Source organism: Lactuca serriola, chromosome 1 (genome assembly GCF_051521515.1).
Source record: "Lactuca serriola cultivar US96UC23 chromosome 1, Lser_US96UC23_V15, whole genome shotgun sequence".
Lineage (NCBI taxonomy): Eukaryota > Viridiplantae > Streptophyta > Magnoliopsida > Asterales > Asteraceae > Lactuca > Lactuca serriola.
In genome coordinates, this window is record NC_136408.1 from 8,918,914 (window position 1) to 8,942,670 (window position 23,757).

The 23,757-nt window shown below is 35.5% G+C and overlaps 1 protein-coding gene across 1 annotated transcript; it reads left to right on the forward strand.

Moving 5' to 3' along the window:
• Positions 1-13,530: 13,530 nt before the first annotated feature.
• LOC145095496 (F-box family protein) lies at positions 13,531-15,014 on the forward strand. The gene is made up of 2 exons (XM_079033381.1): positions 13,531-13,671; positions 13,770-15,014. Exon 2 carries the CDS (start codon positions 13,806-13,808, stop codon positions 14,904-14,906), a length of 1,101 nt encoding a protein of 366 aa, XP_078889507.1. The 5' UTR covers positions 13,531-13,671; positions 13,770-13,805; the 3' UTR covers positions 14,907-15,014.
• Positions 15,015-23,757: the final 8,743 nt, after the last annotated feature.

Sequence of the window (23,757 nt, forward strand, 5' to 3'; positions counted from 1 at the left end):
TATTTTGAACGACATTTATTTTAAGCATCCCTCCGAATCTATCCCCAAAAAATTTCTTAACCTCAAGGTAATTTTTGGTTAAGTTTTAAAGCATACATATAGTAAAATAACATAGAAAGAAACATTATAATAAATAATGAGCCTTTGAATTTTGGCAAGTTTGTCTTATTATGCACTTTCTTCATATTAATTCTTCAATATTTGCAACTTTTGAACTTCTCTTCATGATTCTTGATCTTCATACTTTGTAATCTTTTATTCACTCAAACTTTTGCAACTTGTTTTTTCTTTACTATTTTCATAACACTTTTTTTCACTCAAAACTAAAAATCCTAAAAAGAAAAATATATGCTTAAGCAGAAGAGCTTAATTTCACCGTTATTGGTTAAAAATATTAGTCTAAAGTGCAATGACTACATAAGCGTTCATGTATATATTTTTGGTACATGATGTTAAACTTTTTATGTCCCTCAAACTACACAAGTTTGCGTTTTTATCTCACGATTTCACTAAGATTGGGAGGCCACAAATACACTATAACATATTGGTTCAACTAAATGTTAGAGTTCTCATCGAATCATCCCGCATAACACTAGCAAACTACCCCATATACAATAATATCAAAATTAAAAAATGATTATATTTATTAAACTATTTTTGCAAGCCAAAATAATAATTTTTTTTCTAATTTCTAGCATTTTTTCTAATTACTTTTATGCTTGAAAATCCTTTTTCGACCCCTACCCATCACTTATACAATACCCTCATTGTATGCATAAAACAATTAAAAGCACATAAAATGCAAATAAAATGGAGAAAAAGGAACAAACTTCTATGGGGTAGTAGACATGAGACCAAATTTGATTATTGTGGGCAAGCATAAACAACTAGGTTTTGCTGGAACTGGACTCCGACTGCTGCTCGTGAATGTGCCGGATAAAAATGAACCGAAGACTTGCGTCTTCGAAAAGTGTGGTACAAGAAACTTCAAAATAATGCATTGCACTTCAGTCACGACATGAAATAGTAAGCATCGCGTCATGATAACGAATATTAGAAATCCTGATCGCAATCATAAGAAATGTCATGACGTAAAAGTAAGGGTACCACGTCGTGGTTACTGGGATTCTTCAAAATTAACTTCGCGATAGAGTAAAATGTCACGGCGTGGGAAAGTATACGCCACATCATGATTACTGGAGGATCACAAATTACTTTCCTAGCCAAAATGTTATGTATGGATTTGTAACTCTTTTCACTTCTTGATGGCTATAGACCCATTCTAGACCTCTCTTGTGTAACTTCTCACTAGTTCTCCATCTCACTTGAATAGCGCCCCATATTTATCAAAAGTTATGGTCTTCAATTGTAAACTCCAAACTCTCATGGCTTTTTTTCTCTTGATATTTAAATAACTTTGCAATCAACAAAAATAAACAAAAATCCTAGGTTGAAATAAGAAAAAGAAACATCATACCATTCAGTTACATGTTTAAAATAAAAGCAAACCAAATAAAACACACCAAAATTAATAAAACCAAAAATTAAAAAAACTAAAGAAAAACTGAAAAGGATAGTCAATCATTTGTTATCATCTCCCTGTGCTCTACTAGTCCTTGCTCTAAAATTATTGAGCTCCCAAAGTTATTCCCAAGTAGGTATATAAGCCAAATGAGGCGACATGTTGGTTGGGCGTTCGATGTGGAAGTGTGAATATATCCCATTCAAGGATTGCCCTAAATAGCTCACTCCCCCCACATAGGTTATCAAGTTAAGTACCCACACGGTTTTGAAACGGGTCGGTTGTAACTCCTCCCATAGGTATATATTGGGGTTGTGGTTGTGCTCTATCATCTCATGGCCTCACATTTCTTCTTCCTCTTGGCCTTGGTTGTTCCTCTGCACCTTCAATCGGTACTTCTTCATTATCTGTCGGTATGCCATAAGTCCCCCATAAGTTCACCACCACACATGTAGTTTCCAAAAATTAAGTGGCAAGGTCAGTGCCTTGAGGCGTATCATCGTGCTAACCAAACCCATATGCAAAATTCCATAAGAACATGCTAAATGGGTCACCAAATGTCCTCCTGTGATAGGACTCTCAGATTGTGAGTTTACTATCGTCTCTCCCCCCCCCTCCCCCCAAAAAAAATCTTGCTAGCATATAAGGAATGTCGCAGAACACTCTAGACACAATGAGGCTCCATAGAAAAAAACAGTTTCTAGGAAGGCACCTTATTACCATGCTTCTTATGATTTATACTGAAAGTGATTAGGTGATGCAAAAAGTAGTGAAGGATCTTATGTGGCTTTCTCGAGCATCCTTTGAATCATAAGGATAACTGGTAACCAATCTCCAAAACCTAACATAGTCGGTTCCCGCGGTAAAATCTCTAACACAATTTTATAAAAAAAGGGAAAGAATTGAGATTATCTTTCATCTTGTAACATTCGAATTTATAAGGTATGAATTTTATAAAATTAATTTTATAGTTTGAAAATATGGTTGGCTACGACGCAGTGAAGCTATCACCACGACGTGGCAATTTGTTTAGGAACCACATATCGAGAATGAGTGCCACGGTGTGGCGATAGTATGGACACGACATGGCATCTGTTTTGGCCCAAGCCCATGATCTTTTAGGGTTTCCTTCGTAGTTAAACCCCGTTAGCTTGAATCTAGGGTTCCTTATCTGTAACATCCTGTTTTGAGAAGTCTCTTATTTTCGGATTTTGAATAATAAATGGATCAAGTAATGCCTTGGGCTTAAAGGGAATAAGATTAAGCCCTACTGAATGTTTTTAATATTGGTTATGAGATCCAAGTTGTAATGCTCGCAAGATAGGGCTAGATGATTAAAGAACAATAGGATAATTAATAGTCTCATCATAATTATACATTATCAAAGAAGGATTATTTAGGGAAAATAATAGTATTCGTTAAAACGAGAGAGTGCATATAAAAAAAGTCCAAATCTGACTTCATCAGAGGAAGTTATGATTTTTCGAAGTTTCGGTGCAACAGTATACAACTCAGAAACCGAAATAGAGATCGGTTGATTGTTAGGAAAAACAATCTAAATGAGAGTTGAAGATCTCATCCCTATAGTTTCATCGATATAAAGACAGTCGATAACGGATATCATATGAGAAAGTTATGAATTTTTGACAGACTTTAACAGTCTAAGCCTGTTAAAAATATAGCATTAAAAATAAAGTCAAAATTAGCCGACAGAGTCTAAACAAAAGTTGTAAATCTCATCGAGAGCTTTCTAGGGATATAAATAACGTCTATAATGGAGCTCGTATTAAGAAGATACGATTTTTGAAGTTCTCCAAGAAGCGTCACGCGCAGATGGGTTGCACTGCGCGCATCTTCTAGAAGGTAAGGCATGGACCACCATATTTGTGACACGTGGCAGAAAAATGGGAGAAAAAAGTCTCAGGTGTGCGCGGCACACACACTGGGCACGACGCGCAATTGTGCTATAAATAGACTTTGGCTGATCATTTGCTTCCTCACTCTCCGTCCTCCTCTCTACCAATTTTCTCTTGATTTTAGCTCATTTCCCTTAGTTTTAGCCTTCGGCGAAGCCCTGCAACACCCCCGAGTACTCATCTGAGTAATTGCCTTCAAGTAGGAGATACCGAGTCAAAATTATCCCCGCATAATTCCCAGCTTTTCGCTAAAAAGCTCTATAAGTAAAGCTACACTCTATCTTTTCAATGTAACTTATATTTATGGTCATAAGTCGTTATTATGAACCTATAAATAAGATTTATCAGTAATTACATGTTGTTATACTGATTGATCTACTTACGGTAGTGATGTTTAGGCTGGATTTAGTGAGGTGTTTATAATGGTCTTTCCAAACCGCATACTATGTATACCAAACAGATCCTACCTCCGATATGATCCTACCTGGTTATTCCTTATTTAGATATTGATGTAGAGATTGAGAGTATTGAGGAATCTAGAATACAATTATTATAGTCGTCAAGATTATGAAGCTAAACTAAGGCTTGGTACTTTATACGTCTAGGTTCTCGTTGGAAGTACGAAGCAAAGCGTTGTCGAAATCGCCAGTTACCCATTTTATCAAGTGAGTGCATAGTCCCTTCATGAACATGATTTAATACGAATATTAAATTAAAATATTAATTATCTACTAGAAGTTTTATGTGAATTATGTGCTTATTGCCTGGATTATATGCTAGGATTGTAACATCCCGAGAATTCAAGTATTTCTAAAATCATCCATTGGTTTTAATGTATGTTATTTTGGCCTTTGGATTGGAAAAAAGTAGTCATGGGAAGCCCAAGTGGCAAGTTTGTAATTTCGGGGCCAGGATGAGTACGCTAAGCGTACGTATGGGTATGCTGGGCGTACACGTATGTATGATGGGCATACTCGTGTTTGAAGGAAACCCTAAGTTTTAGGGTTTGTGGGGTATTTAAGCATCCTTATGGCTCATTTAGCCCCACCTTTTCAGCCTCCAAAGTCTTAGAGACGTTCTTGCAAAACCCTAGCCTCCTAGAGTGAGATTGAGATCCCTAAGGTGTGTTCTTGTTGTTTTAGAGGAATGAGAAGTGCATCAAGAAGCTTGGAAGCTTGAAGCAAGGATTAGATCTTGAATTTTGGCTCTCTTCTCCACCATCTAAAGGTATAAAGTCCACACCTTTATGGTTTTATTTGTTAGATCTCATGTTTGGGTCTTTTTATGTTTCTTTTTGGTCCCAAATACTCCATCTTGAGCATGAAATGTCCTGGATGTTTTGAGTCGCCCTTTCAGACCTTTGGAGGGGTCCTTAGTCACAAAAATGAGGTCCCAATGGCTAGAAGTGTCCCATGCATTTGGAAAAGGGATCTTAATAGATCAAGTCCTTGGATTAAGAACTTATGGACGTGTAAAGTCATAAAGTTGGAGACTTTATGACTCTAGGGTGCATTTGGACCACAAATATGTAGTTTGGGTTTAAGTGCTTAAGCCATTAAGCACATAATAAGACTATTGGATCTGCGAGGGTACGCCGCGCGTAGGGGGGAGTACGCCCCGCGTACTCCCCCCTATCCACCCCAATATGGGTCAATGAGAGGCTCGGTGTATGCCGTGTGTACCGTAGGAGTATGCCCTATGTACGACCGTCTATTGGATTTTGGAATTTGGGATTCAAGTTTTGGGCCAACTTTTGACCTTGAATGCTTGGGCCTTTATTGGACTATCTGAGTATGAGTGTTTTGGTGCAAGTTAAGGGTTGGACCTTAGGATAAGGCCCAACAAGGAGTTTGGGCCCAATTTGGAAAATTGGCCATTTATGAGTCTTGAATAATTTTGGGCTTTTGGATCAAGAATTGGGCCTAGGTGTTGGTCTAATTAGGGAAAGGGTAAAATGGCCATTTACCCCAAGTATGGTTTATTAGTCAAGGATGGTAATCCAATTATTAATTGGATGTTTATTTGTTGTGATAGATCAAGGATTTTAGTGAGCCAACAGCCGGAGGTTTTTAGTGTGATTCGTTAGTGTGAGGTGAGTTGTCTTCACTATAATCCCGGTTCGAAGGCACCAATGTCGGCCCTTTCGATTGTTATACTGGTTTATTGTATCCTTTCCATGTTGTAGTGATTTGTTAGATCGACATACTAGTAGATAGGATGTGATATGTTGTAGTGATCCGCTAGACCTGTATGACTGCATGTATATGCTAGCTATGTTTGATTATGTTATATGTGGATATGTGAAGGATGGTTGGGTTGAGGCAGTCCTGCTGTGTGCGAAAGGACAACAGACCATGGGCGGCCTGGAAAGACTAAAGGCCTGTGAGGCGGACCAGTCAGGCCGAAGGCTCGGGGTGGCAGTCCAGACATGATGAATGTTCTGTATGCATGTTGTTGCTGTGATATCTATGATTATGTGTTGTGGTGGTATTTTGGGGAAACTCACTAAGCATTGGGCTTACAGTTTTGGGTTATGTTTCAGGTACCTCAGATGATCGTGGGAAGGCAAAGGCTTGATTGTACACCTCCTCATTTTTTGTTACATGATTTTGGGTTTACTCTGATATTGCACTTGTTTTGAAAACTATTTGTAACAATGATGATTTTTGGATTGTTTTAAAAATTTTAAATTTTTCATGAATTTTATGGATGTTACAAGTTGGTATCAGAGCCTTGGTTTGAGTGAATTGGAGGAACACTCGTGTGAATCCAGTCTCAAACTAAGGAAATAGATTTTTAAAATAATTTTCAAATGGTTTTCAAAATAATAGAGGAGGATGCAAGGTGTACGATCAGTCGGAGCCAGTAAGTGACCCCAAATTACCAGACAAGTTATTTGAGATTATGTTATGTTATGATTAGAACAACATGCTAGTGATAGGATAGGGATCCTCAGGAATCGTATGATAGAATTGCTTGATATTTGATGCCTTATCTCTTATAGAGTACCCTATTTATTGTTGTATGACTCTTTCGTGTGGGAACTAGCTATTGAATGAATGTGCTAAGTCGCATACTGCATGGGTTAAATGGTCTTGGGGGTAGGGGAATTGGTCCTGCTACGTAGCTCTTGTTTGAGTCCAACAGTTGTGGGATTGAATCCTTTAGACTAAGATTGTTTAAGCCATGTAGTATGTAACGTCCCAAAATTCAAGACTAAAAATTTCTTTTAATAAAGTATCACTTAAAGTAAAATCATCATTTCAAAACATAAACAGAGTATTAGTTTTCAAAACACATGTTCATTATCAGAGTAAAACATCCCCAGGCTGACTAATCTATGGTGTGTGTCATGCGATCATCCCGAGCTCCATCATCCGCTACCGGAAGTACCTGAAACCAAAACTGAAAGCCGTAAGCACGAAGCTTAGTGATTTTCCCAGATACCACATACCATACAAACCATTCATATCCAATAGCTATACATAACCGACTTATCCATAATCAAATAAGGTGCTATGTGCCAAACATAGTCTTGCCATTATGCCACGGGCCGCGCGTAGTCTTCCTGGTCAAGCTTGGGCCGCTCCCTGGGTCTTACAGACAAGTGCCAAGGGCCACCCCCTGGTCTTACAGACATGTGCCAAGGGCCATCCCCTGGTCTTTTATGCAAGTATCACAAAGACAACCGTACATACTACTCTACTTAGCTAAATAGCATACAGTGTGCCAAAAGCCACCTCCTGGTCTTTCATATATAATAGCATACAATGCGCCAGGAGCCACCTCCTGGTCTTTCATACATATTGCCTAGGGCTAACCCCCGGGTCTTCCTGTCATCCATAATAACATACTGTGTGCCAGGAGCCACCCTCTGGTCTTTCATGCATATTGCCTAGGGCTAACCCCCGGGTCTTCCTATCATACATAATAACATACTGTGTGCCAGGAGCCGCTCCTGGTCTTTCATGCATATTCTAAATGGGCTGGCATTGGTGCCTTAGACCCATACAAACAGTGAGGAAACTCACCTCGCACTGCTGAACTCTGCTGATAATCCTCTGGCTGCTGACCGACAACTCTCTGAACTCCTGCTCCACTAGCTCCCCAAGCTACCAATATCAATGCAACCCTTAGTCTAACTATCTCCCGAAAGTCAACTAAGTCAACTCAGGTCAAAGTCAAAGTCCTGGTCAAAGTCAACCTTCCAGGTCAACCCTACTCGTCGAGTCACCATACTGACTCGTCGAGTTCATAAGTCCAGAGTCCTTCCACTCGCGACTCTACTCACCGAGTCAGTCCATGACTCGCCGAGTCTACCGATTTCCGAGTCCTGATCTGTCCAACTCACCGAGTCTCTAATCGACTCACTGATTCGAGTCTAAACTCGAAGGGTTTGGGGTTTCGCGACTTGACTCGCCGAGTCCAAGAACAGACTCGCCGAGTCCAAGACAATATTCATCCAACTCGCCGAGTTGTTCTTCCAACTCGCCGAGTTCATGCCCAACTTCATCCTACTCGACGAGCCGTTCATCCCACTCGTCGAGTTCCTCCTCATCTTCAAGCTGCTCGCCGAGTCCACTCAAAGGACTCGCCGAGTCCATCCGGTCCTTCATACATGCAGAGGACTTTTGAGTCATGCAGGGACTCAAATCTGTAGATCTACCCTTCCCAAGCCTATTCCTCACGTAAAGTTGCAAACTTTACGTGTAGAGAAAGAGATCTAAGCAAAATACACCATAAACTTAGGGTTTAAGGCCAAGGGGCTTCAACATTAACTCAAGGGCTGATACTTTATGCTTCTCTAGTCCATAACACACTTGGATCTGAAGTAGCAACTCAGATCCGGCTTCTAACTCAAATGGGTGTCAAACCATGGCTTAAAAGCCCCAAATCTCACAACCATGGAAGACCTAAAGGAGAGAGGGACGACTTATTACCTTCAATATCTCAGAAAGGCTCCACAAACTCCAGATCTATATTCCATTCTTGCTCCTCCAAGTTCCCTGTTCCTTCTCCAAGCTTTAATGCACCTTCCAAGGCAAAAAAAATGGCTCAATCAAAGGTTATGACGGCTAGGGTTTGGTATCCATGGATGAAGAGGCAGTAAGGGAACCCTAGGAAGAAGATTAAGACGTTTATATAGGCTCTAAGTCCCGAATTTAGGGTTTTCCACGCACAGACCATACTCGCAGAGTCACCTTGGCCTACTCGCCGAGTCGGTCACTTACTCCTTGACCCGGATCCCGCTCGGACTCGCCGAGTCCCCCCTATGGACTCGCCGAGTCGACCCCTAAACTTAGGGTTTTCTTTCCTTTCTTGGCCTTCAAAACTTTGGGTGTTACATAGTATGTGATAGTATTCATGTTATAGTTATGTGGAACTAATGGTAGGTCGTATAGCAGTTGGTGGTAGGATGAGTTATGTGGGGGTCAGTCGGCCAGTCACGATATGTGTAGCTTTCCTCTAGGTAGTGAGGTTAGAGAGCATGAGTATGCTAGGGTGCAGTATATTGTTAGGGTTGCTGTGATGATCCTCTGGGACAACTACGATTAGGTGTGGAAGGTAGTATGGGCTCGTACTACTGAAAGCACATGACCCGTACGTGTAGCAAGGAAGTCGCAACCCCTAGGGCTTTGTTGGGAGTTGGTTTCCCATTTTGATATGTGTGTTATCTGATATATATCCCTGGAGTATTTTCAGTATGGTGACTACGAGTCGATTTGAGATCGGATCCGGATCGGGATCAGGAGCTGGCAGGCAGATTCGATCAGATGAGTTGGATGCTAGGATTAGAAAGATTCTCCATGGGGAGGTTGTGGCCATCGTCCGAGATCACATACCAGAGTTATTTGGGTCTATTAAGACCGCAATGATGAAGTTCTTTGATGACAGATATGCAGTCGTTGTTGAGACTGCTACTGCTACTGCCTCCGCAGCCGTGACAGCTGCAGGTGTTGGACCAGGTCGGGTTTTTCAGTGTCGGGACTTCGATAATACGAAGCCCCTAACTTTCGATGGAGTTTAGGACCCGATCATAGCCATGAGGTGGCTATTTGATGTTATGGGATGCTTTTTCACCTGCTCTTGCCCAGCTGACCAGAAGGCCAGGTGTGCTCTGAACCTCTTGAGGTCCAGAGAGAAGGATTGGTGGAGACTTGTTACGGGATTGTATTCTGCTGAGCAGAGGGCTTCGATATCTTGGGAGCAGTTCATGGGGATGTTTCATACTCGATATTTGCCGCGGTAGAGCATGAGAGGTTGGCCCATGAGGTTTTGGATATGAGGCAAGGTACGGAGTCGGTGATGGAGATCACTAGGATGTTTACTGAGAGGGCTATGTTTTGCCTTGAGTTTGCTTCGGAGCAAGCTCAGATGACCCGTTACTTTGAGCATGCTCAAAACGGATATCAGGCAGTTTGTTTCCACCCAGCGATATGATTCCTTGCTGGAGTTGCAGGAGGCCGCCAGGCAGTGCGAGCTTGAGATATATCTTCAGTTGAGAGAGTAGAGACCAGCCCCGACACAGTCGCATCCGATGCTAAAGCGGTTCAAGGTTGCTAATTCTAGATCTGGGGTACAGCGAGGCCACACTTGTGGGAAGTGTTGTGCTAGGTTAAGAAAATTATGCTTGCCAAGTAACTACTACACCAAGGGCTTCCTTCTCCTTCAAAAATCACCAAAAAGTACCAAGAATGAGCTCACAACTTCAATGGAGGCTAGGGTTAGGGTTTATGAGTTTGAGAGGGTGATGGAGGCCGAAACCCTAGCCTTAATGTTCTTTATAAAGGGTCTAAAGCCAAAAATTAGGGGTTTTCATGAAAAACATCTACCACGCCATGGCACCTATGGCCACGTTGTGACGGGTCATTTAATTCCCATGGTCCAAAACATCTGCCACATCTTGGTGATGCTCCACCACGCCGTGGTCACCCTAATTTACAACATTTTTATGCAAAATGATATGTTTTGCATATCCATATATGTTTAGACATGAAATTGCTTTTAAATTTATGTTTGACACAAAATAACAACATAGTATGTCAATTTAAGTTTTATATGAAAACTGGACATAAAATGCCTTTGGTTAAATGAAACGTGGCATAGAGTATAAATACATGTATATTTGATAAAAAATATATGTTTTATGTGTTTTTATAAAAGATTTGTATAAAAATGGTCAAAACATGATTTCTATATAAAAGAGTTATGATTTTTTTTTATAAAAATGGGGTTTATACAAAGAGTGGCCCAAAGATGTGTTATCTGGGTTTTTATATAAAATAATGACAAACTATGTTAATAATTTTTTTTATATAAAAACAGAACGTGTTTAATGCTTGTTACTATGATGTATATGGATATATTCACATTTTTTTTTGCTAAAATGTGTATTATATATGTATATATTAAAGTGTTTAGCAAAAATTTAGTAAATAACAAATTTTGTACATGAAACAATAATTAATTTGATCACATATTTATATATTGATAATTATATAAGTATGTATTTTAGAATTTATATATATATATATATATATATATATATATATATAGGTTTACAAGGGTATAACATGTTGTACTTACACTTTTATAATTCATTAGTCTAAACACACTATTAATTATAAAAACACACATATTCAAAGTTATAAATAAAACTCTTTTTACTTGTATGTATTTTACAAGGGTTAACATGTTGCATTTTATACTTTAGTAATTCATGAGTCTAAACACACTTTTGATTGTAAAAACATACACAATCAAATCCTATAAAGCTCACCAACATTATTTTTGATGTATTGTTTTCAAACATATGTATCTTTAGGAACATAGGAGCTGGATGACACACCATGCGTATCGTGGTGAATAATACATTTCTTGTTTAAATGGTTGGCCGATCCGTTAGGCCTTTTGTTTCATTTGACTTACGTTTGTAGAACTTGTTCTAGTATTTATCGTCTTTAGATCGAAGACAATGTATTCTCCGCACCAAATTTATGGAAGAATGTAATGTTTGTATTATTCAATATATATTGTTTAACTGTGATCCAACGTTTACGTTGCAACTCCGATGTTTCCGCCGACGGTTGGGGTGTGACAATTATCGATTCCTAGCCAACAATTTCAACAAGCAATCGATTCCCACACAACAATTTTCATTATTGATTTCAACAATAAATCATTGATTTCCACAATAAATCATTGATTTCCACAAGAAATCGTTGATTTCAACAAGGAACAAAATACATACCTAAAGAAGCATCGAGCTCAACTGTGAGACGGTGTCACCAAAGGTGTGAAGGGTGAGATAACCAAATAGGAGCAATATGGAGGAGTGAAGTGTTGGTTGTAAGGAGAGAAAGAAGAGGGACATTTTTCTGTAAGGGGAGAGAGAAAAGGGTCGTTCGTGTGCGGGGCCGACAATGGGGTCGGTGGTGTTGTGCAAGGGAGACGATGAGAGGTGGTGGTCGACGATGGGAGGAGATGGTAGGCGCCGGAGTTGGTCGGAAGAGGGAGGAGACTGGAGGGATGAAGAAGGTGAGTATGTTTGATGGACGCATATGAGGGAAAAAAAGAGAATGACACGTTTCTTTTCTATTCAGATATAGGCTGAAGTCGAAAAGTTTAAGAGACTTTTGGAAAAGTAAGAGGTTTTAATTCATATGCTACCAAACACTCTTAATTTGAAGAATTAAATGATTACATCTTAATTTTTCAATTAAGAGGCTACCTAACAAGCCCTACATACTAGTTTTATGTTATTTTAGCATTTCATAAACGATAGGACCAAGTAAACAAAAAATAAATAAAATAAGAATTTTAATCTCTTGATGCTCTCTACCTCCCAATGTTTTTCTTTACCCTCCCGTTCCCCTAAGCCCCTATACCTACCACTTACATCCTACTTCGAACAACCTCAATAGAAAAACGCCACACACGTAACATATTTAGTTACCATTCATAACACTTCAACTAATTTACCAAATCTGATATCTATCATCTTCGGTGATGGATATTTGTGTATGGTAGATCTTTAACCAATATCACAGTGAAGACATATGTTTTGGTATACGTTTTCGTACAATACCATGATTTGCAGACAAGAACAACATCATCCTTACTAGTTTTCACGTTGTGATGTTAAGAAATCCAAAACGTTTTCAAAAACTTGATATGTGTATGGAACAAAATACACTATAGCACTGGCGACTGAGTTTATTGACTTACTAGCTATTCTATCGTCATCGTCAACGTCGTCTTCAGACATTTTCGATCACTATTTTTCATATAACCTTGAATTTAAATATGGAATAAGTTGTATCTAATAAAATGATGAAATATTTCTTTCTTTTTTTTTTTTTTTTTTTTTTAAATTAGAGAGTGAATCAAAACATGACATTAATGGTTTGAGGTTTTATTTCTCATCAATATAATGAGATTTATGATTGTTTATATACGAAATCTTATAGCTTCCCACAAGAATAAAACATAGACACACCGAAAGACTTTATTAGTAAATGTTTGATTTTTCTTTATGATGTATACATATCATATCATCATATCGAGAGTGTTATCACATCAACACCAAATAAACTCCACTTCTGCACCGCTTTATATAGGGATACTCACCGCTCCACATAACCACATCACTTTTATTTTTTATTTGGTTAATAAGAGTCAAATTTACTATAATTAAAAAATACAAGAAAGTTACGTGATAAAACTAAAAAGTACATTTTGTAAAAAGAAAGGTGTGGGTGGGTAAGATTTTTTTTTATTTTTAATTGGTAAAATAATGAAGTAATTATAAAGAAAAGGAAAAACTAGTATAAATCAATCATTTTAAGAATTTTCAAAAATTTATGGACCAAAGTGTCATAAAAACTCTATTTTAGACCAATTGTGTAAGTATAATGTTTTTTGGAATTCTACAAACCCATAAGGAGTATTTTTGAAATTTTGTCTAATTTAATTTAAAATCATATATTCTTGTAAAATATACCTTAATAAACGTTTTATATTTAGATGGAAAAATAGTGTCATAGTCAAAAATAATAATATATAAGACCTTTAAAAATGTTAAGGGAGGCATAATCCCGTGCCTGGTATACATTTCTGTATATGCAGCGTAGCAGATGTACAAGTAAAGTATAAAAAAAATCCACCCGACCATCACCGCCACCACCACCACCACCGGCGCCTCCGCAACCAACCCACTCTCTCAATCATCACGTATGCTTATTATATGTTCTAATAATATTTGATTCCAGCTTACTTTTTATTTGAGCACAAAAGAGTATCTTTTAATTTTATTTTGGGTCTGTACCCAGTTACGATCTGCTCCGCTGCTCTCCGCCGCCGTCGAAATGGAGAACATCTTTTCACAGCTCCCACAAGATATAATTCACCAGATCTTCTCCCGAATCTCTCTTCAGCAAGTCATCGTCTGCCGCTCCGTTTCCAAGATCCTTAACACCACACTTTCATCCCCTTCCTTCACGCATCTCCTTGCCACCACTTCCCCTTTCCCTCTACTCGCCCTCCGCCCTCCCCATCGCTACCACCACCTCTCTCCGTCCCCCGTCCTCCACCTCTTCGATCCAACCGAAAGTAAATGGCTTCATTTCTCGCTCTCCTTCCTCCCTTTCCCCTCTGCACATCCAATCGCATCGGCCTCCTCTCTGGGCCTCTTATACCTCTGGGCCGATTCCCCTTCCCCCGATTCCAATAAATCGCTTGTCGTTTGCAACCCGTTAACTCGACAATACAAAACCCTCCCGCAACTCGGTTCGGCGTGGTCGCGACACGGTTCCGTTCTGGTCGACTCAGTCAACAATCGAGTCATCGTTCTTAACGAACTCGCTGCTCTCTACTATTCAAACTCAACCGATTCATGGCTCAAATTCTCTTCCAACTTACCATCAAAACCCAGAAGTCCGATCCTCGTTAACGACTCGATTATCGCTTTATGCGACGTCGGATCTCCATGGCGAAGTCAGTGGAAGCTTTTTACCTCTACGATTCAAAATCTTCAAACATCTCAACCATGGAATACCCTTGAAAAATACGAATGGGGGGATGTGTTTGACATCCTGAAACGACCCCGCTTGTTGAAAGGATTTGGGAATATGATCTTGATGATTGGCGGATTGAAGTCGTCCTTTTCACTCAATGCTTCATGTTCCACTATTCTGATTTTGAAATTGGATTTGTGTACATTGGAATGGGGTGAAGCTGGGAGAATGCCTCTTGAAATGTTCAGATGTTTTCAAGAATCAAGCAAGTTTAAGGTGTTCGGAGGTGGGAATAAGGTTTGTTTTTCTGCAAAAAGGGTTGGGCGATTGGCTTTGTGGGAATCAAACGAGAAAGGGAAGGAGGAATGGAGGTGGATTGATGGTGTTCCAGGTAATGGTGATGGGTTGTATCGTGGCTTCTTGTTTGATGCTAGGCTTGATGCTTCACCTTAAATCTTAATGGAGGTCTGCAATTTCCCTTTTTGCATTACTTCAAACTTTTTCGACATTATTGACATTGCAGTTCAATAATATTATGATTATCTATTTTCAGTTGTTTAATTATCACTACTGATGCTAAATTTGCTTCTTTTCATACACGCTTTCATTAAATCTTGTGGCATTTAATGCATAAATTGATCATGAAGCCTTTTATCTAAAGCTTGTGTCTTTGTTGTTGATGCTTTACAAAGGGGGTGTTTGGATCAAGCAGTTAGTTGCTCATAGCTAGAAATAGTTAGATAACTTTAAGGATTTGTTAAGCCAATTCCTTACTTTTGACACTAAATAATCAGAGTTTCAACACACATTCCAACACCCTTAATGAAAAGTGAAACTAGTTGCATACAATTGCTGTAGCATGTTCTTGTTCATGTGTGAATTTAGGTCCCGATTTTGGACGACTTTAAGGATTTGTTGAGTTAGATCTTAAATTTGATTGATACATGTTGAAATTAATGAGGTGTTTGGTTCATTGGATTCCATGGGATTTGGCCAGAATTGGAATACAAATTCAATTACTGCATTTGATTGGAAATGAGTACGGAAGACATTCACAAAATCCTCTGACAAATGGATTTCAACATTCCATCCTAAAACTCATGATATTCGATTCCTAGAATTTCCTTCCTCTTGAAAATACTCAAATACCCTTTTAACTCTAGAATTTTACAAGTAAAAGCTTCTTGCCTCTCCATATTTTTCTTCCTTAATTTTCAAATCTTTCAAATTCCAATTCCTTTTAGAGATTCCAATTCATTCCAAAACCTTGTGTGAACCAAACACCTGTTTGGAAACTATAAGCAAAAGAACCATGTAGGGACTTCAAATGATCTTATTAGATATTCGTTTTCCCTTTTATGTGTATGGCATGAGTAGATATCAAGATCTTTTTTTTTTTTTGGTGAATATTATGATTTTGGGGTGGCTTCTTGCTACCGACCATATATTTTTCCAAGATTTTGGGCAGCGGAATTGGGTTGGTTGTACAGGTGTGGGTATAACAATCACGGATCCTAAAATAATGCACCCCTTTTCTTGTACATGTGGGGGTGGGGGTGGGGGATATATTGATCTCGTTTTTTATGTTTTTATAAAAAGTAAAAGAAAATAACTATAAATTTACTTCATGGATAACCAAGAGTAAAATTGCAACAAATTTATGTCTACATGCTAAAACTATATATGGAGACCAATTGAACTTATTACAAAGTTTCAACGGGCTCTAAATGATGCTCGTATTCCACATATATGGCATATATTTAAATAATATATACCAAAAACGTGAACTTAAGCGAATATGTGACGAATCTAAAAATTGAACAATAGCATTCTAGAATGTTGTCATCTTTTGGTATGAACATCATTCAAAAACGCCAATAAATTAGGTTCATGTTGGTAGTTTCATTGTTAATCTTTTAGAAAATAGTCACCTTTGCTTTTATAAAGACATTAATTATTAAAAGTTGAGATCCATATTAAAACTTGTTATCATACGCCATTGATCATACATACAAGAATAAGTTTAATTGGTAGGTAATTGGTGTTAATTGTATTATGCATACAAATTTTAGATTTTTATGGAACTCATGGCAACTAGTATCCAAGTGGCATGTTTATTCTTATCATTTCCCCGAACTTACGATTCGTGAGTGCTTTGCATAAGTCTTAAAACTAGGGACAAAACAAATTCCTTAAAAGTCTTCATATGGGTCAACATCATGGATAACCATTTTGGGGTATCGTAGATCTTCAAAAATCTCCAAACTTTTGTTTTGTTTTGTTTTTCTTTTTTAATTTTTATAAAATTATAAGATAAAAAAAAATATACAAATTTCATGTATGGTATTTACAATTTTAAAGAAAAGAAAATACAAACAAAATGGAAACTAATCTAAGTATTTATAGAAAACCTTGAGACGTCGAGATGAGGGGCAGTGTTCTCCTCAAATTTACATTTAAATCCACCAAATGGTTCCCCAACTATAATTTTTGTTTTGAACCGACCATCTGGTTCGGCCACCTCCTCGATTGGTATCAGAGCCATAGAATTTTTCTTGGCCGGAGAAACCTTATTCTTGAATTTAAATTTACATTTAAACTTAATACGTTTTCAACAAAATTTTTATATTTCTAATAATAATAGTCGTTTGTATTTCTATTAAATCTTTGTTGAAAACGTTGTATTAAGTTTAAATGTAAATTTAAATTCAAGAATAAGGTTTCTCCGGCCAAGAAAAATTCTATGACTCTGATACCAATCGAGGGGGTGGCCGAACCAGATGGTCGGTTCAAAACAAAAATTATAGTTGGGGAACCATTTGGTGGATTTACATGTAAATTTGAGGGGAACACTGCCCCCCTCATCTCGACGTTTCAAGGTTTTCTGTGGAACTTGGCACAATCTTATCGAGTCTCTCTCATTTTAGCACCTTCTTGACTGATATGAGCGATGTTTGGGAGGAGGTGGCGCTCAGCATTGCCGACACCACTCTTCATATCCTAATTACAAAAAGGCACCAACTTACAATGTACAGACATACCAAGCAACCAAACACACAATCATTATACGGCATGGGGCCTCTTTAAAGTGTAGGAGTCGACGTGGACAAGGATGTTCACACGTGAACACCACCCTCAAGGGTCGTAGATGGACCGGGGTATTCTAGGACTGTTACCGGAAGAAATTCGAAGCAAAATGGATTGTTGGTGTTTAAACAGTCACAAAATGACTATTTACCCTTATTAATCATCAAAATATCGTATTTACCCAACCTAATTTCTAAATATCATATTTCTCCAAACTCATTATTTTTAATATTTGATAATCTTCTTGTATATTTTAAAATCTTTATAATTATATATAAAACTTACTTAACCGTAATGCCCCTAGCTCTTATATGGATGGAATTTACTGTTTCACACCAAATTCTGCATATCCATGGCTATGGATGCTTCTTTGTAACCCTCATAGTACCCACCAACCAATCTTCTTCCTCAATACGTACAACTTAGGTGCATCTCTTTCTGATGGATCATGCATCCAAAGCAAAATTGCCATTTGTGACATAATTTTCAAAAGTCAAACCTAATATAATGCAAATTTAGAATTCACTTTGATACTTTTGTTGTTTATTTCAATTTTTCCAGCCTACAAGATTGAAGGGTAATCTCCAATTGTCCATCCATATCTATAACTAGATTATTCCTCTAGCCTACAAGATTGAAGGGTTATCACGTTTACACTCAAAGACAACGATCCAATTGAGTTTAAAATGCAACGAACGTTGATAAACCATTCATAGGGAAAATGACTTAAAAGCCCAATGAAGTTTTCAAACCGTTCAAAAAACCCCAATCATATTTTGTCTGTTCAAAAAAACCCAACAAACTTAACATTTTGTCTAAAAAGCCCAACGAAGCTACACTTTCCTGAGAGTCAAATAAGAGAAACAGATGACGTGGCTTATTACCGTATCAGAAAAGTGACTTGTTAGGCCAACGAAGTTTCCAAAACGTTTAAAAAAATCCAATCATGTTTTGACCGTTCAAAAAAAACCCAACGAACTTAAACAAAACAATATTGGGATTTTTTTTGTACGGTTTGGAACTTTGTTGGACTTTTTAGACAAAATGTTAAGTTCGTTGGATTTTTTTGAACAGACAAAACATGATTGGGGTTTTTTGAACAGTTTGAAAACTTCATTGGACTTTTAAGTCATTTTCCCACCATTCATATGCATGAATGTGTCCCATGTTAAGACATAATCTTGCTTCTGACTTGTTAAAGCATCTGAGCAATGATTGTGATTTTATTTTTTATTTTTTATTTATTTTGTATGTATGGAACCCCGATTTAGATGTCAAATTTTGGTACTTTGATGTGCAATTTTCTTGAAGTATCTTTGTCCGTAGGCAGTATATTGTAACGTGTTACAGGTAGGCATAATTTGGTGTCATCTAGTTTATTTCATTGTTACTAATGTTGTTGATTTCGATTTCGTCAATACTTCTTTTTGTTAGTACTTCCATTAACACCTTCTTTGCAAAGTGTTCGAAGGAAACAAAATCCGTTTTGTATAGCATGTCTACTTGCTTGTTTTTGAATGTGGTATTTTTTGTATCCGGAACATTTTTAGCCTACTGTTAGTTTCAAACGAGGTTTAGGTATTGTTGAATACGAGGCTCCTTTACTTTGTGTGTCACCGACACCTGATTAGCAACAAAAATTGAGTCATAGGATTTCTACACCTATTTCTGTTGTCAATCTTAAACTTGTTGTTAACCTCATTCAAATTCTTTGTTCAAAGTACAAAAGTCAAATTTCAAGACACAAGTGCCCTTATCACCTTTTGGGCTAGCCAACTAGTACAGCTTCTAGGCCTTCCTTGCGAGAAGCATCATCGATGTATAGTGTCTACTGTTGTATTGATCATTTTTTTAATGTCAATTAATTCATTGTTTGACGCTTATCCTTAGTGAGGTTGTTTCTTTAGGAAGTTGGCCATGTATTATCATTTAAGGCATCGTGTTGCCTATATCAATGATAATGAGAACTACTATGAAGTGTGTCTGAAAGTATCGAGGGAATTGATTTTTCTGGTGACCTTGCTATAAATTGTCTTAATGCTGTCAACTTTCCTACCAGCCTTTGCATATCTTTTAGCTGGTTTGATATTGGCATTTCTTGGTGGTCATTCATCCTGGTTAGACGTGGTTGAATTCCTTATTTGGTGATAAAATATCTAATGAATTGCCCTTCGTCCACCCTTAGTGAGCATTTTGTTGGATTAATTTTCATTTGAGCAATTCATAGTGTGGTGAAACGTTTCCTTGATATCTTACTATACGCATGTCGTCCGATCTATACTTCTATGTTTTGCCCAAATCTTTAAGTACCTTGTCAACTAGTCATTGGCATGTTGCTTTGGCGTTCTTAAGACTGAAAGACATTCTCAAGTAAGAGAATGTGTCATGATTTGTTAAAATTTATTATTTTCTTCGTCTTTTCTATGTAAATGAGCTTCAAATTATATATCCACGATCTGTGTAGAATAGATTATTTTCTTCATTTTACCGAATGAGATTCTCAAATCTCAAGTAAGAGAATGTACAATGATCTATGTGGAATACATTATTTTTTTCATCTTTTCTATGTAAATGAGCTCCAAATTATATAACCATATTTTAAATTATTATAAAATACTTATGAGTCCCTATATCAGTTTTATAACAGATTCTATGACCATATTTTAATTTATTATAAAACTAGTTGTGATACCCGTATATTATACGGGTTGGTTAAAACAAAATGTTAAAGATGAACAATTAAACAGGAAGTTTATTTGAATTTGAAATATGAAATAAATCAAAATTATAACAAAAAAACATGCAAAAAATAAATTAATTAAAATTATGTGTTTAGTTGTCTAATCCATATACTAAACGAGTTAATTGTAACAAAATATTAAATACAAAAGTTTAAATTGTAAAATGATTTGAAATTAAAAATTAAAATTAATAGTCATTATGATAGGTTTAATTTATGGAAACTAAATTAATGATATATTGAAAATGAAAAATGAAGTAAATGACAAATGTAAAGTAAATATATCTTATTATTATAATAAAATAACATGTGATAAAATTATTTTTATTTATTATGGTAGATATATACTTTTAGTAATAACTCGTTACAAATCAACTTTAATCTATAAAACGATGACAAATTGATTTTTTTTTTATAGATCGTAAGAGTTTCATTGCAATATATAAATTGATGGAAAAAATAAACATACTTATATGAATATACATTTAATCACAACATTACAATATTGATAAAGTCCATAAAACAAACTTGTCCTGTCCGTGATTTATTTTAAAGTTTTTGCCAATATTATGTGCTGTAAAGATTCATTTCACACCTCAACCATTTATTTTATTTGAATTAAATCCAAAATTAAGTTAAATTAATCTGATTAAGACAACTACCCTTATACTTCTAAGATAGCCTATCAAAACTCCCATATGTCAGCGAATTAAAAACCAGGAAGTCTTTCGTTTACGTTTTATATGCAGCGATAAAAGCATATAAAATGGAACAGGTTCACTTAATTTTATATAATTGATACAAATGTTTAAAATTTTAAAATTCACTTCCCAAAACTAAGAAATGAATTTACAATTTGAGACCATTTGTTTGTTCTGATTTATTTATTTATTTGCTTAGTCCTCTATAATTTTGTATTTTTGTTATTTGTAAGATTTTTTTTTTAAAATAAAGGTCTTATAATTACCAAGTAAAACAATTTATTATATAAAAAGACGTACATGCCTATTTTTTTCACATGTTGTTCGTTTGACATTTCAATCATTGTACGATGACAATTAAAATTTCCTTGTTGATAGTATTATATGTACATACCTATTTTTTTCACATGTTACATTAAATAGATCAAGTTGCTTTTTTCTTTTATACTTTTAGCTTAAAAATCAAAATTGTGTTATAAATTTGGTCAGCATTTTAAATTTTGCTACCAATTAGTTCTAACTCTTTGTTTGTTTGCTTGCTTTTTTTTTGTTTTTTGTTTTTTGTTTTTTTTTTCAAATTCGCTCAAAGATTTTATTTCATTTTTAAAAGTTCACTTTTTTCTTTACAAATTTTTTATAAACTTTTAAGGTCATTTTAAAAACCCATGGACTTTTTAATACTTTTTTAGAAATTTTTTTACAATATTTTTATATTCGCATTACAACTTTTAGAAATTTTCTTTTATATGTTTATACAACTTTTTTTAACTTTTTATTTTTTCATTTTTTACACTTTTTGTAGATTTTCTTTAAAACTTTTTCTACACCATTTTTTGAACATATATTACAATTTTTTTTTAAGAAAATCTTACTTATGTTTTCATGTTTAATACATTTTTTTAATAATTTTTTACAAAAAAAAAAAAAAAAACCAAGAATGTTGGTAACCAATACGTTTGATAACCAACATGTTTGGTTGATAGTACCATATCAATTGTGTAATCATATTACGGTAATGGTACTAAGTTTTCAATACCACAGTAGTACCATACCAATCAATTCAATATATATATATATATATATATATATATATATATATTGTATATTTAAAATGTTCTTATGTTTGATGTTTATGATTGATGAACTTTGATATTAACATTTACTGTATTAATAAAGTTTAAAGATTTAAACTTATATTGACATGTGCAAATTTCCACTACCGCTTTAACTTATAAATTCATGATAGTAATTAATAAAATCATTTTGGATTGAATTTCAGTCTCAACCATTATAAATTTTTATTCACAAAACCCTTATTTAAGTTTCATAATGCTTCAAAATACGAAAATCATCATCCACAAAACTTCCATAAATGTTGGTATATATCATTACCAATATGTACCAATCGAATTTATTGGTAGCCTAACAAATTGGTACCGATTATACTTAGTACGGTAGTGGTAGTAAAATTTTTATACAAACTGTAATTGATACGGTACACGATTTAATGAAAAAATGACTGGTATCGTATCAATGTCACCCCTAAAAAAAGGTACACTAACATGTAAAGCAACAAATGAAAAACATCAAAGAACTATAAAAAAAAAGTATAAAAATATAAAAAATAATTCAAAATTTGTAACACAAGCTTAAAAAGGCTATAAAATAATGTAATTTACGGCATAAAATTACATAAAAATGGTATAAAAATGTACAAAAAAAACCTTAAAAACGTAATAAAAAATTAAAGAAAAGTTACAAAAATTGATTTTTTTTTTGTTTGTTTGGAAAACTCCTTAAAAAGTTATAAAAATGGTTAATTTGTAAGAGGTAAAAATCAAAAATTATCAGTTCGTTTACATTTCTATTTAATAAATTGAGTTTGTTGATAAATTAAAGACAATCATTTACAAAGAAATGTTAAACCTTTTTTTTTTAATCCTTATTGGGGTTTGGTTCAATCTTATATATATTATGTCCCTTTATTTTGTTTCCGACATTGGCCGTTATTATGGTATCTTTTTTTTTGTTACGATTTTCGTCGGATGTTAAAAACTATAATACCAATTATGATTATTGGTTTGTATTTTTAGATTATTATTTTTCTTTTACCTGATTTTTTTTGTTAAGGCTCACTTTCTTATCATACCCATCAAGTTTCCTCTTCATATTATTACACCTGACTACAACCCATCATTTTTACCTAAGACAACAACCATGAGTCATTTTCGACATCGTAAACCACCTGTCAAAATCAATATAAACCTATAATCAAAGCCAAACTAAAATTAAAAAAAAAATCAAAAACTAAACCTAATCAAACCAAAATAAAAAACAAAACTTGAAAGAAATATAAAATCAATCGTGAAAACAAAATCAAACCAAAACCTAAAATCAAAACAATCATATGAAATCCCTAAATCGAACCCGAAAAAAACTTTAAATCTACATATTAACCTTAAAATAAGGTTTGGTTCAATCTATGTGTTCGTCCCTATATTTTGTTTCCCACTTCGACCATCATTGTGCTATCTTTTTTATTAAGATTGTCTTCTGTGACGGATATAAAAATACTATAATGTAATTTCTGATTATTAGTTTGTACTTTTGAGTTTTTATTATTTCTTTACTTGTATGATTTTTTTTTGTTCGGGTTCACATTCTTATCATTTCCACCAACTTTTCTCAGCTTCATATTATTAGATCAGATGACAGTTCATCATGTTCATCTCCGACAACCATAAGTCATCCCCAATAACCACTAGGCAAAAGCAAT

What these genes read in the sequence shown, in the direction of transcription:
- LOC145095496 (XM_079033381.1), top strand. Translation starts at nt 13,806, where the DNA reads ATGGAGAACATCTTTTCACAGCTCCCACAAGATATAATTCACCAGATC.